Source organism: Urtica dioica, chromosome 12, assembly GCF_054948205.1.
Source record: "Urtica dioica subsp. dioica isolate 48M chromosome 12, U.dioica_male_clone48M_v1_H2, whole genome shotgun sequence".
In the NCBI taxonomy this organism is placed as follows: Eukaryota; Viridiplantae; Streptophyta; class Magnoliopsida; order Rosales; family Urticaceae; genus Urtica; species Urtica dioica.
In genome coordinates, this window is record NC_142767.1 from 18,146,239 (window position 1) to 18,161,245 (window position 15,007).

Here is a 15,007-nt window from a genome sequence, read left to right on the forward strand (position 1 = left end):
TACACACCTAAGTTTTAAGTATGGCGTACTATTTGCAGACCTTATTGACAATCAGTTTATGGAAAATTCTAATTGAAAAAAAAAAAATCCCCCTAGACTTGAGCTTAATCAATTAGCAAATATGCATAAACTTTCACCGTTTAGGTTGGAATCAATAATTTTGAGTTTTGACGTTTTCTTTTTCTGATTTTCTATGTTCTAAGTCTAAGAGCCAAATCAAATGACTGTCTGATATGAGAACTTGAACCCATTACACATTGACATCTACCCAACAATAAATAAATAAACACTAATGTACAAGAACTCTCTTACCAGTAAGCTTTCAGAGTGTTATCTGAGAGTAATCAACAGGAAATAGGAATACACTTTTTATGTAAACAAATCAGGGAGTTTTACGATCTCTACCGGTTTCTTCTATTGCCCGCTCGAACTTCATTTCAACTCTCTTTCCTGCAACAGCAAACACTTATTCATCAGAATATTTGTCCAAATATTTATCCCCTTGCTTGAACAACAAAGGATATTAATGAGAAATGACCTCAATTAGTAGCAACTTTGATATTTTTGACTAAAATAGTAGCAACTATGTTTTTTGATACTTTTAATACTTATCTATGGACAATTGTTGTTAATTGTAGACTTGTAAGTCTACAGTTTATGACAACTGTATACTTTCATGTCTACAGATATTGATAAAAGTGTACAAATACATAGTTAATACTACTTTTGTTCAAATTGTCAAAATTGCTATTAGTTGAGGCCATTTCCTGATATTAATTACCCAAATATAAGCTGATATGGAGGAAATATAAATGAATTAGACGAAATCTGACGAACATAAGAAACCCACCAAAACGAGCCAGTTCCGACTAGGCTTCCACGAATTCCCGGCTGGTTCCTCACGGGTCAACCTTTTTCACAGCGATGTCGGGGTTGCATTCGAGCTTAAGAAGATCGGGACGAGGTTCCTCTTCCCGGAAAACAACTGAAGCTCCTAGACCGTGTAGGGGTTCCGAACAACTTGGCCGTGAGGACCACCACATCGAAATAAGAGGCGTCCATGGTCTTTTCAACCACATCCGATGAACTATTCGCAGCTCCAGATCCACCTCCCATACATTCTTCCTCCTAACCGCCATCGATGGCTTCTTTGGCGAACTATGTTGCTTCGGTGCGGAAGCTCCATGTTGACGATTGGAAGGCGAATCAAATATCGGGGCTTTTGCTTAATTAGTTTTTTAAGAAAAAATTAAATTGCTTTAAATTTGAGCCATCCATGTGTATCTTAACAATCTTAATAGTAACGGTGTAATAACAGTGTAACTGAAAATAAAGAATAAGTATTTTAGACGTCGAAAAAAAATTAAGTATTTAAGTGTATCCAGATTAAAATATTAAGTATTCATTTCCTCTTTTAATATAATGAACTTGTTAGCCTCACACACGTACGTATTTAGGTTGCAACAGTAAACTGGAATTAAAACTTATTTATCAGGATCATAAAATTAGTTTATGAGGTACTTAAAATACAGCAATTACTTAAGAAGAAAACAACAACATATATTCCTTCACTAGTATAATCAATGCGGTATAAATTTAAATAATTTCTGTCTATACATATGCAGTTAGGTCAATCGATCGAGTCACGCTTAAATTATGTCACAATTTTTTTTTTTTCTTGTTTTCTTCAAGAACAAAATCATAGTCAATATATATGAAGTGAAGTCTCATGGCTTTGGAGGAGGAAGCAACCAAGAAGAAGCCTTGATGTAGGAGAGAGAAAGGAAAGGCTTGACTTCGTTGTAGCTGAGCTGTCTTCCAAATTTCACTCTACTATGTGCCCCTCCACCAGCTCCGGTGCTCTTGTACTCTCCGTAGTACATATTTCTTCAATGACAATAAAACGACATTTAGTCACCAAAACGACAAATCAATTTTTTTTTTGAAAAAAAATTGAGATACATACCCGTTGGGCATGGATTTGCTCTCCCAGCCGGAGGGTTGAACGACGTTGCTCATGTCGGTGTAGGCGTAGACGACTCTGGGCCTGGTTCCCCAAGGCCGGCCCAGATACGTCGTGCCTTTTCCTAGGCCCGAGATTTTGCTATGGACGAATGAGAATCCCGTGTTCTCGCTCGCCGAACTCCTTCCTTGAGCCGTTATCACCGTGAGCCCTTTGTCTCCGAGCACAAATATTTCCGCGTTCTGATCAGACCAAGACCAAACCAAACCAAACCGTTCACGTTATTATAAATATTTCATTATTTTAATTCATTTTAATTGTGCCCTTGTTATTTATTATTATGAATATGTACCACGTAGAGCGAAGTGCCTCGGCCGAAGATGAAATCGACTGTGCCCTCGACGTAACAATCCTTGAAGAAGTGGTAACCCCTGTCGTCGCACAACGTGTCTTGAAATCCGATGAATTTCGAGTTGAAGAAGGCCGCCTTGTCACCGTTAATCCTCAAAGCCAATGCTTGTCCGTCCTTTTTGTATGGGTCCGGCCTCGGCGACGAATTCTACATTCCATTTAAAACCCATGAAAACAAAATATAAATATTCGATAACGAAATTAAATCTCACAACATCTCATTATACTCGACAAATAGTATTAATTATATTAAATATATGTTGTCATATTAGCGCGAGCACTGCCGGCCTTGGGCTAAGGCGGGCTAGGCCCAGGCCTAGAACCCCATATGTGAATGGACCCCTAAATTTTTTTAAGAAAATTTACATTTTTTACTCTAAAAATTTACACTTTTGGCCTATTTTCTAAAAAATTTATATTTTTTACCTTGAAAATTTAAATTTTTATTAGTATTATAGGGCCCCAAATTATTGAATCGCCTAGAGCCCCGGTGAGTTTGGGTCGGCCCTGAGCACGAGCATAGGATGACTCGTGCGTAAGCAAAAATGTTAATTAGGGGAGATTAATATGCATAAATAATTAACGGGGGCTATTTTAAAAATTTTGTGGGTATAAAAAGAGAAAAAAAAAATAAAAGCTAGAAAAAGTGTATTTTTTTTTTAGGGAGGTGTTCATGGTAAACAAAAACTAACATTTAATGCTAGTAACTTATGATCTTAAAAATTTCAATGCAACTCAAAATTAGTAAAAACAACTATAGTATATTAATTTTAATTTTAATTTTTTGACTTCCGGTACCTTGATGATAAGATTAGCGCAGACGAAATAAGGGGCGAGAGCGATGACGGTAGCGCTATCGACAGTGCCGTATTGCTTCGCCGTCCCACCGTAAGTTATGGTGGGGCGGTCATTAGGCGAGTATCCAACAAGGGTCACAAAGGGCTGGCTGTAATCAATCAAAATCTTCTCGTGGTAAACTCCGGGGCCGATGTCTATGATCACACGCCTCGTGTTCCCGGCGGGGACGGATTTCTTGATCGCGTCCCCGATTTTCACGAAATCCCCGGAGCCGTCTTTCCTCACCTTAACGATCAGCGCGTTAGCCTCGGCCTTGGCAAGAGCCGGGTCGAGCGAGCCCTTCCTCTCGTTGTGAGGCCTAATTTGCTGGTTGAACCACGAGTTCACCTGCGCTCTGTTCGCCGGCGCCGGCGATTCTCCGGCGAGAGCTGACGTGGCAGCGGCGGCGGCGACAATGAGGATCGTCAAGAAGGCGGTCATGCGGCCTCTGCGTGTCCTCATTGCAGCCATCTTTTTTTCTTTTTCGATTGACCTTTTTTTTTTATTGCATATAATGGATTGATGGGAAGAGAGTTGTGGGGTTTATACTTTATATATGTGTCGTTGTATGGATATTTTTGTGGGTGTTTGAGAATATGTAGGATTTGGAGGTGTTTTCGGGGGTTGTTGGTTTTAAGTTTTTGTAATATTTTTATTTATTTATCACGGATTATTAGTATTATTAGCTTGTAAGGTTTTTGTGGAGGGAAAAAAAAGTGGGGGAATACAGATGGGTTTTTTAAAATAATTAATTACTTGCGGTCTAATAAAGGAAATTTGTGTTAGTCAATTATCGAACGTATGGAATTCGAGTAGAATCGTGACAGATCGTAATTTATTTGTATTTAATACGCCACAGCCTGTGATAATTAAGCTCTACCAGCGATGCTCTATAATGTGAGGGATTTATGCTTCAATAATTTACTTGCTATCAGTTCTATATGTTTAGTCTTTTGCCTTCCAAATCTGTTTCAAGTTTCAACTCACTCCTTTTGTCAATAAATTAGGATGTAATGTAATAAGTGATAAAATCAATGTATGTTTTGTTGTTTTACATACATCTTACATCAATGTATTTAGTTTAATATATATATATACACATATATTGCCACGCTTAGGATATTCCCATTCATTGAAAAATTTGTTAAAATAAAGTTAATTAAATTACTTTTTAGTATTTCTTCAATATAAGAGCAATATTTCATATTTAATTTTTTTATACATCAGAACATTATATTTAATATTATTTAAACTGATTTTCTCAATAAAATATATAGTTAGCATTATCCCTTTAAACTTCCAAACATTTTTTTTTAATATTTGTACAAATGTACTGAATTTAATATTTACGACTGTCCTTATTGGAAATTTCTATACCATTTTTAATGTTCAGCCAAAAGCATTAGTTAGAGGACACAGAAGTTTTGCTAAAAATGGGGGTAAGGTCAATTAATTAATATATGATGCGAATTTGCCTCAATGAGTATAGCTAACTATTTATGTTTATGAGTTGTTTGACGCTTAAGCTTCAAGTAATTAAGGATATTTGCAATTCGCTATGTTATAGGCGGCGAACTTCCTTAATGAATACTAGAAAAGCCGTGTTTTTTGCAAACATAAATTTAGCTGTTACAACTTTTATTTTGATGCAACTATTATTATTATTTTGCAATTTTTGGTTGTTTCCGTTTATTTAAACAAGAGCTTTTTAATGACGTGGACTAGTCTTATTCTGGTCTAAAACTACTCTATAATAGTCAAAAGACTGGTGATCTAAAAACGGGGGGGCGTCAGCTGTAATTACCATTGATTAGTTTTCGATTTTGTATTATTTTTTGAATAATATGAGACATACAATAATAGTCTCTTTCTTAGATGAGATCATTTAAGACAAGCTAGAATCGATTTGGAACTGTTGATTTTGAAAAATAAAATAGTTGTTAACTGTTAATAGTTAGTATTGTTATTTTCTAATTGAATAAAAACGTAGTTGTTATTTTTAGTCAGCAAAATTATCTACAATATTTTTTTGTCAAAATTTTTGCCATATGTGTCTTGTTTTGTTGCAACTAATTCTAGACAACGAGATTTTGCTTGACGAGACGCACCCAACTTACTAGCTTTTATCCTAACTTTCATGTACAAGGTTATATATAACTTTAACTTATAATCAATATTAAACTCGTCGAAAATCGGCCAATAAATTTATTTTACAAGAAAAATGACGGAAACAAATTTCATTTCACTGTTTTTTTTTTTGGGTTCAAAATTTCAATATTTTTCTATGAGAGTAGCTGATTTTTCATTGAGATTCCAAAAATAACAAGAAAAATTTAATAATAAAATACAAATTGCTGAAAACTCACTAATTTCATTATTATCGCTCAACATTAAAAATAGGCATATGAGATCATGCGGTATCCCATTTTATATTTTATTGGTATCGTATGAGAAATATATATATATATATATATATATTTCTCATAAATTTGAGAGGGGGCTTAAGGCCTTAGTTGGCTCCGTCACTATATATATATATATATATATATATATATATATATATATATATATATATATATATATATATATATATATATATATATATATATAGTGACGGAGCCAACTAAGGCCTTAAGCCCACTCTCAAATTTTTTTTTTTGCACTTTTTGCCCATTTTAAAAAAAATTACATTTTTTCCCTTGAAAATTTATACTTTTGGCCCAATTTTTATAAATTTTTTACAATCAAGCCCCCCCCTGAATTTTTTTTTCAAATTAGCCCCCCCTGATGGGCTTTTCTGGCTCCGTCACTATATATATATATATATATATATATATATTCTAAATAAATGATACCGATTTTTGCCTCGGTGTCACATCTAGAAAGTGGAGCGGAACATGTATCCCAATTACTATTTTTTTTATATTTATTTATTTATATATGTTACTTTTGATTGAAATAATCAATTGAAAAATAAAAATACAAATATGGGATACATGTATTGGATATATATATAGCCATATTTACGGTTTCACATTGCTATATAGTTAAGTTACGTAAATATTAGGTAAATAGCTATGTCCATGTATTCATGCGCGTAAATTTATGTAAATACCCCACATTTTTATTTTAATGAAAGGACAAATCATAAATGTCACGTCATCTTTATGACTATTTACTTAAGATTTATGAAACATTGACTATATAACAATTTCAAACGTTTTGGTTGGATAGTAACCTAAGTTATTATTTTTTAAAAACAATTTGAAATTGTGGGTCTCTGAAATCCTCGCTCTAGGTCACGCCTCTGCGGCGACGGCAGACGGACCGATCACGCTTCCTCCAAGACTTTTGGTGGACGTGTTCTTCTCTGGGGCTGGAGCGAGCGCTAGACCGTTGACCTTGGTCTCGAGATTCTTCATCGATGGAGCGTGGTGCGGTACTGAGGAGTGATATCAGCGTGTTTGGAGTGAGGATTTCGTTGTTATGGGTCCTAAACTATATCAGGTGGAGCGGTGGTGCAGCACCATACACGATCGACCACTACTTTTGATGAATCTTGACGAAGAGCAACAAGATTAGGGGTTTCATTATTGTTTAAAAAATATGATTTAGCTTTTTTTTTTAACATTTTATATAATTCTTTTCATTTTTTATAGATATTTTAATTGTTTTTTTAATACAAAAATCGATACATTAAATTTATGCGCTCCACATTGAACTTCGTTTGAAGTTAACGACGGAAGTACTTAAATGCAACTAAAATTTAACATGAGCTATTTTCGCCACATAAAAAAAGAAAAAAAAAATAGGTATATAAGTATAAATTTGAGCATGAAAAAATATTAAATATTTATTTTTACCGTCATTTTCCCTAATTTAAAATGATTTCTTTAAACAACACAAGAGAATGAAAAAATATTAAATATTTATTTTAGTAAATGTGTCTTTATGTATAGAGTTAATTTATGAAGTAGTTTTTCATCCTTAAAGTTAAAACAGTTAGTTTTATGTGTTATTTTTTAAAACCGGAACCGCATGGAATTCAAGGTTAAAAAAACTTATTACTAACCTAATTTTTTTAGAAGAAAAAAAAACTATGAGATCTCAAAAACTATTGGCACACCGTGATAATGATTTGAGACTGAAATTCTACAGCTTCATTCCATACAGCGCATTATTATAAGCTAGTTACATATCTACGATGACAAAATTGTCTCTCGTGCTCTTATTTAAACCTAATAAAAAAAATTAATTTTGCACCACAAGCCTTTCTAAATGCATGCATATATAATTTACACACGTACTTATGTATAAATGTGTAGATATAAATTACAAGCTTGGTGGTGGTAGCAACCAAGAAGAAGCATTGATAAAGGCAAGGCTAACAAAAGGCTTGGCTTGAGCAGGTGTGAGTTCCTTTGAGAACTTGGCTCGCCCAATCATCCTTGACCCAATTCCCATGTTCTTGTACTCTCCGTAGAACACAGTCCTGTACCAATTAATATAAGAATCAAACACATAAATTAGTAAATTTAAAGTTATGAATTTATAAAATAGTTAAAGTTTGACTTAATTTATTGAAATAGCTAAAATGTCTAGTAATCTTTTCAAAAAGATTTTTTTACTCCAAGAATAATTTTTTTTGAAAGTGATAAATTACTTATAATAATCGTAAAAAAATTTAATCTTGGCTGTCAAATTATTTTTGAAAACGTAAATTTGGCTACTTTGCTGAAAAATTGAAACTTTGGCTATTTTACTAATCAATAAATTTCAAATGACTATTTTGTACAATTTTTTCTTTATCAGCTAAATAAATGATAGCTAGTTAGGTCGATGAAATTTCCGTCAATTAATTGATTAATTAATGACCTGCGTCGTTCGGGGTGGAAATTGTCGCTCCAACCGTAGGGAAGGATTGCGTTGCCCAAGTTGGAGTAGGCGTAGACGACTCTCGGGCAGTTTTGCCAGGCCCGACCCAAATAGGTTTGACCCGTGCCCCCGGTCACGGAGCAGTGCACAAAGGAATATCCCGTGCTCTCCGTGTTCGACTCCCGAGCCTGCGCTGCTATCACCGACATCCCCGGGGGTCCTACCACGTGTAGCTCTGTGTTCTGTCCCCAAAATAAAATAAAATAAATTAACGCGCACACGCCATTCGTAATTTAATATTTGAAAAAAAAAACTAGTTTTGAGTTTTAAATTTGTTACGATTTATAAATGGTTATTTTTAACGTAAATAGTCGTTGAATTATTATATAAGTGATACTATATTATGTAAACTATAGATCTATTGCTAAAAGAATTCTATTTTTTTTTTTTTGTTATTTTAACGTTTTAATTATAAAAAAGTTCTAAACTTTTTTTTGCTCACATAAAAAGTTCTAAACTTTTTTTGCTCACATAAAAAGTTCTAAACTTACTCTAATGAAATTCATCGCCTTAACAGTTTATCACATATCTATAAACTTAACAATAACATTAAAAATCTTACTCTAAAGATATAGTTTATCAGGGCTAGACTATAGTAGTTTTGATTTTTTATTTATTTAAATTAACAAACTATTTAAGTTGGAAAATATGTTAAACGAAAATAAAATGGTTTATATAATAAATAGATCCATACTTATTAGTTTATTCATAAATGAGTACGGTGATCAAGTATCATATGTTAAACAATTAAAGAGGCTAGCTCGGTGGTAAACACGAATGACATCTCAAATTATGAGATGACTTTCAGTCACGAAAAATTAAAATTATCCGAAGGAAAAAAAATGTCGGATGTTAAAGGATCATCAACAATTATGAAGCTTAAAAGATTACTTGTAATTTGTACTGAAATCTTCGATATATCATTTGTATTGTAATAAAAAGTTGGTGTACCAGAAAGAGAGAAGTCCCACTCCCGAAGACGAAATCAACAATGCCTTCAATGTAGCAATCCTTGTACAAATGGTTTCCTCTGTCATCGCAAAGTGTGTCTTGAAATCCGATGATTTTGCAGTTATATAATGCCGATTTATCTCCTGATACCCTCAGCGCCGTCGCTTGAGCTCCTTTTCGTATCCCATCTGGTTGCGGAGCTGAATTCTGTTCAAAATATCAGCCACACGCAACATTTTATACCAAGTTTGCACTAAACCAATAATCTACCTCATTCAAACAACTTAAAATCCCTAATTCTTTTTTTTTTAAGGTATTTTCTTATATTTTTCCAATGTTAGCAGTGACCGGATCCAGGTAGGGGCCAGGGTGGGCCAATGCCCCCCCCCCCCCCCCCCCCCCCCCCCCCCTCGATTTTTGAAAATTATTTTTTAACCCCAAATTTTTATATTTTTTTTATAATTTTACCCCTAAATTTTACTAGTAATTATGTTTTGACCCAAATTTGTAAGTTATTTTTCAATAATGCCCCTCCTAAAAAATATTTCTCAAATTTGTCCCCCTTGATTGAAATCCTGGCTCCGTCACTGAATGTTAGTAGAAACTTTTTAACTGACTTTGTAAAATGATATATAGCACTAAAACTCCCAAACTAATTCAGCTATTGCAAGTAACTAAATACAATTTTGAGCAAGTAACATTAAAAGAAAACAAAAAATGTCATTGGCTATGGTCATACGCAATAGTTAAATTTTAGTGACTTAAATCGATCCGGTCGGATCCGACATATTTTTAAAGTTTTCGATTTTTTTGCTCAAGTTGCTTCATTATTTTTTCTAATTATTTTTTTGACATACTAAAATTCTCCTACTCATGTGCTCACCGTTTTATTTTCTGTGTGTCAATTTTCCACGCTAAGGACGTGGCTCTTTTATCTACTGTCTCGTCGGTTTATAACACATGATGACGTGGCACTCTATTGTTTGTTTCGCACTATTACTTGTTGTGCTTTACCAAATAATAATCTCGCGACAAAAAAAAAAAAAAGATAATCTCGAGAATAAAAATTTAGTATAGAATATTTTTAATGAATCCGGTTGTTATATAAACTGTAATAAGCCCACGTTATTACTGTTTAATATTGTAATATTTAAAAAAAAAATACTAAAAATAATAACATGACCTATATTCTTGGTCCGAATGAATCAAATGAAAACACAAAAATAGTCAACATTTAAAATGGTTTACTATATATATATATATATATATATATATATATTATATATACATACCTTAATAATGAGATTAGCTCCGACAAAATAGTCGGCCAAGGCCATCAAAGTCCCGCTTCCAACGGTGCCGTACTGGAGCGCCGTGCCGGAGTAGGTGAGCACAGGCATGGCTCTAGGGTTTCCGTACAGAGTCACGAACCTCTTGCTCGCATCTATCGTCACCTTCTCTCTGTACTCGCCGGGCCCGATGTTGATCACCACGCGCCGACTGTTTCCCGCCGGAATGCTCTGCACGGCCTCCGTCACAGTCCTAAAGTTACCCCTCCCGTCCTGCCTCACCGTCACCACACTCGCGCCCTTCTCTGCCGCCGCAAGAGCCGGGTCAAGCCTCGACCCGCGCTCGTTGACCGGCCTCACCACGTGGCTCCACCATGACGTCAGCTGGCTCTTCGCCGGCGGTATCATCAGGTTGTCGTATGCTCCGGCGAGGGTTATTAATAAGGATAATTGGACGGCCGTTATTATTGTTATTGAAGACATTTTTTTTTTTTTTAATTTTTTTAATTTGTGCGAGCTTTTGGATTTGTTTTTGTATGTGAATATATATAGGGAAGTGAAATCTATGGTTTTTGTGGAGAGGAATAAATGTTTGTATTGTGCGGATACATACAATCGGAAAAACCGATGGTAGGAAATCTATGAGATTTTTCTAACCGGTAGTTATATGAAATTTGACCGCATCTTTACTTGAGGCCCCAAGAGCAATAGTGGTAGCTTTTGTTTCGGACAGGACAAAGATAAATTTATAAGGTCATGAGTTATTTCTCTGATTAAAAATTGGTTTTGAGATGAAACTTAATGAAATGCAATTTCTGTCACGGTCGCTTAAATTTATGAGAATACTTTGTGAATATAACGAATACAAAATAATAAACTAATTGATGACCCATTTCAGCTAGTGATGTGATAGGTGCGTGTCGTACGTAGAAAACTCCAATCATCCAGACTAAATCCGAGCTTGTTCTAGAGCAGTTTTGAGGTTTTTCGTGTGTTTTGAAGGTTTTCAGGTCAAAAGTGAGATTTTTATGATACTCTGGGCAAATCTGTACAAATCGAGGCATTCGGGATCAAAAAGCGAGTAAAAAATGAAGAATGTAGCAAGAAGACCTCAGAACCTCGCGTCGCGACCCTCATAGCGCGCGCCGCGAGGTCTGGAAATCATTCCGAGCCATCTCCGAGCAGTTTGCGCGTTCCGCAATGGTATGGAAGTGTTGACCTCGCGCCGCGACCCCCATACCGCGCGCCGCGAGGTTGAAGAACTTTAGCATTGAAAATCCCCGAGCGTCAAGCGCGGAACGCGACCTCCCGAGAAGATCTACCTCGCGCCGCGACCCATCTACCACGCGTCGCGAGGTGCGCGAAACCAAAAGAAGGAAACGTGTTTTCTGGAGCAATCTGAGCCGTCGGATCAAGTTTTGTTACCCAGTCTACTCCGAAAATTAGAGGAAACACCCTAATTTCGACCTAAGCCTATAAATACACTTCTCAACCTCTTGTTTAGGGATCTTAGCACTTTTTTTTTTTATTGTTTTCACTTAGTATTTGGGAGAGATAGAGAAAAAGAGGAGAGCCGTTCTTCATCAATTCGCGCCAATTACAGTTTTATTCTTCTCCTTTACTCTTGAACTCCCGTATTTTAATTTTCAATTTAGTTTTTAATTATGGTTTCTTCTTCTTCCTAATTCTTTTATTTTCTCGCTACGTCATGAACTAATTTCATTATTAAGGACTATGGCGTAGCCGGTTTAGGATTCGGTTATGGATATGATTTAATATATTGAAATTCAATTTCCATTCTCTACTACTTTGTTTAATTCAAATATGTTTTAATGCTTGATCGAGATTAGCTACCTTGTTCATGATTTTGTACTACAACTTGATGCTTGAGACACTAGGACAAAAAACGTTATCCGGTGCGACGAATGTCGCACCGAATACTTCAAATGTCGCACCTAAAAGTTTATTAGGTGTGACGGCGTCGCATCGGATAACCCGTAGCAAAAGGCATTAGGTGCGACATGTCGCACCTAATAGTCATACCTCTAGGTGCGACAATGTCGCACCTAATATGTTTTTTAAATTAAAAAAAAATATAAAATCAGAAATAGACCGGATGCTGATCGATCCAGGCGGCGGGGCGGGGGGCTGGTCCAGGCGGCGGTGGGGCGGCCGGGCAGGGGGCTGGTCTAGGCGGCGGTGGGGCGGGGCGGGGGGCTGGTCCAGGCGGCGGTGGGGTGGGCGGGTAGGGGGCTGGTCCAGGCGGCGGGGCGGGGCTGGTCCAAGCGGCGGCGGGGCATGCTGGGAGAGAGAGACAGAGTGAGAGATGGCCGGTGAGACAGAGAGAGAGAGAGAAATAGAGGGGGACGTACCAGGGAGGGCCGGCAGCGGCGGAGCGGAGAGGGACGGCGGCGGGGATTGGCTGAGAGAGAGAGACAGAGTGAGACGGTGAGAGACGGCCGGTGAGATATAGAGAGAGAGATGGGGACATACCAGGATGGGCCGGCAGCGGCGGAGCGGGGAAGGACGGCGGCGGGGGCTGGCTGAGAGAGAGAGACGTTGTGAGACGGTGAGAGAGAGAGAGAGTGAGTGAATGTGTGAAAAAATGAGAAAAGTCGGGTTTAAAACCCTAATAATCATATTGGGTGCGACATATGAAATCCCAGATCCAAAAAAAATTCGGCGGGATTCGCTGACAAAATTAAGTTTAAAACTCATTGGGTGCGACATTTGTCGCACCTAAAAATGTCGCACCTAAAGGTATTAGGTGCGACATTTGTCGCACCTAAAGGTATTAGGTGCGACAATTTCATATTAGGTGCGACATTGTCGCACAGAATAACACTAAACATTAGCGAAATTTTTAGTCATCCGGATGAGTATCCGGTGCGACATGTCGCATCTAATATGGGTTTAGGTGCGACATCACTACTACAAATATAGTTTTTCGGTGCGGAAGACTTTTGGGTGCGACTTTTCGCACCTAAAAGTCGCACCCAAAAGACTTTCGAGTGCGAAAAGTCGGACACATAAGTCAAACAAGCACTGGAAAATTTTCGCGATTTTTTATTATGTTGGGTGCGATAAGTCGCACCCAAAAGTCCGTCAAAACTTTTGGGTGCGACTAAGTCGCACCCAATACTGTATCCTAACTATTAGGTGCGACTCTGTCGCACCCACATGTCTTAAATTTTTCGGCGGCCAAATTTCCCCCCTCTGTTTTCAAATATCATTGGGTGCGACAAAGTCGCACCCAAAAGTACTGACACACGTCATTGGGTGCGACTTTATCGCACCCAATAGTCCGTCACAGGTCATTGGGTGCGACTTTGTCGCACCCAATGAAACTTTTGGGTCCGAGAAAGTCGCACCGAAAGTCTAGGTCAGGATATAAAAGAAATTTTCTATGCGATTTTCATTCATAATCACTCCATCTCTCTCAATCCGACCCTATCTCATCAATCCGTCCCTCTCTCCTACCACCACAGTCCACCGTCGCTCTCTCCGACCACCACCGACGGCTCTCCGCCCGGCCTCTGCTCCCGCGGCGAGCGACTACCACTGCGTGACGGCTGTCTGTGCTCGGGCCCGCCGACTACTTGGCTTCGCAGTCCCACAAACTCGACGACCCCCCAACCTACCCAGCGCCCTCGCCCTCTGCCTTTCCTCGCCGCACAAACACTAGATTCTCCTCTCTATCTGTTTGACTCGGCTCGGGTAACACTTCCTCGTCCTTGCTCAACAACTTTTTTTTTAATCTGAATTCCATTTCCGACTTTTTTTTAATTCTGGCCTTATGTAATCGCAGCAGGTGTATAGCCAAGCCCAAAGAGATCAAATTTCATAGGTCCGTCTCTCAACCAGAGTATTATTGGGTATTTTATCTAAAATTTTCGTGTATATATAAATGATAGATGTGCTTATTGTCATGATCATGTGCTCTCACTGTTTGCATTGCGTTTCTCAACTGCTTTTGGTTTCTAGACACTTAGGAAAAAGACAATGCTGCTGATATTGCATATAAAACGGAATAAATTACTCAGTGTGTATGTGTGTTTTTTTCTTTTTGTTTCAGTTGGTTAGGCGAAACCCAGGCAGCGACGCCCACGAACTCCCCGTCGCAGCACCGTCGTGCCTCTCGCAGCCTCGCCGTGCTCAAGTCCCGCATACAGGTTAGCCTCTCGAAGCCTTTTTAATTGTGTTTTTAATTAATTTAGATTAATTGTAATTAGTATAATTAGTCTAATCGTTAATTAGTTAGGTAATTAAATAGTTTTTTTATATGTATAAATGTATTAATAATGTAGTTAGTTTGATAAAATTGTTAATTATGTAATTGAAATTAATTTGATATAATTATAAAAATTGTTAATTATGTAATTGAAATTAATTTGATATAATTAGTAAAATTTGTTAATGTAATTGAGATTAATTTGATATAACCCCTTATTAAACTGAAGGGATATGTCTGATATTTCTAGAAATAGAGGGGATAAATCTCGCATTTCGATTAAACACGAGGGATACTCTAGATATTTTCGCATTATAGACTTATATGTCTACGGTTACTGTAATTGTAGACATATATGTCTACAACCACAGATGTCTCCAACTTATAGGT

General features: G+C 37.0%; 2 protein-coding genes across 2 annotated transcripts; both read right to left on the reverse strand.

Annotated features, from left to right (window-relative positions):
* Positions 1–1,629: 1,629 nt before the first annotated feature.
* LOC149379814 (putative pectinesterase 50) lies at positions 1,630–3,682 on the reverse strand. Its single transcript, XM_089604059.1, has 4 exons — positions 3,173–3,682; positions 2,316–2,522; positions 1,967–2,205; positions 1,630–1,887 (listed from the first exon to the last, which is right to left on the reverse strand). The coding sequence occupies exons 1-4, from the start codon at positions 3,680–3,682 to the stop codon at positions 1,728–1,730; spliced, it is 1,116 nt and encodes a 371-aa protein (XP_089460185.1). The 3' UTR covers positions 1,630–1,727.
* Positions 3,683–7,543: 3,861 nt separating this feature from the next.
* On the reverse strand, positions 7,544–10,869 carry LOC149379815 (putative pectinesterase 63). Its single transcript, XM_089604060.1, has 4 exons — positions 10,390–10,869; positions 9,098–9,304; positions 8,087–8,328; positions 7,544–7,703 (listed from the first exon to the last, which is right to left on the reverse strand). The coding sequence occupies exons 1-4, from the start codon at positions 10,867–10,869 to the stop codon at positions 7,544–7,546; spliced, it is 1,089 nt and encodes a 362-aa protein (XP_089460186.1).
* Positions 10,870–15,007: the final 4,138 nt, after the last annotated feature.

Excerpts from the sequence above, each read along its gene's own strand:
- LOC149379814 (XM_089604059.1), bottom strand. The coding sequence starts at position 3,682 with ATGGCTGCAATGAGGACACGCAGAGGCCGCATGACCGCCTTCTTGACG. Across the intron at positions 2,523-3,172 it reads GCGCTAATCTTATCATCAAG|AATTCGTCGCCGAGGCCGGA; the intron begins GTACCGGAAGTC and ends AATGGAATGTAG. Across the intron at positions 1,888-1,966 it reads AGCAAATCCATGCCCAACGG|AAATATGTACTACGGAGAGT; the intron begins GTATGTATCTCA and ends TTGTCATTGAAG.
- LOC149379815 (XM_089604060.1), bottom strand. The coding sequence starts at position 10,869 with ATGTCTTCAATAACAATAATAACGGCCGTCCAATTATCCTTATTAATA. Across the intron at positions 9,305-10,389 it reads GAGCTAATCTCATTATTAAG|AATTCAGCTCCGCAACCAGA; the intron begins GTATGTATATAT and ends TATTTTGAACAG. Across the intron at positions 7,704-8,086 it reads TTCCACCCCGAACGACGCAG|GACTGTGTTCTACGGAGAGT; the intron begins GTCATTAATTAA and ends TAATTGGTACAG.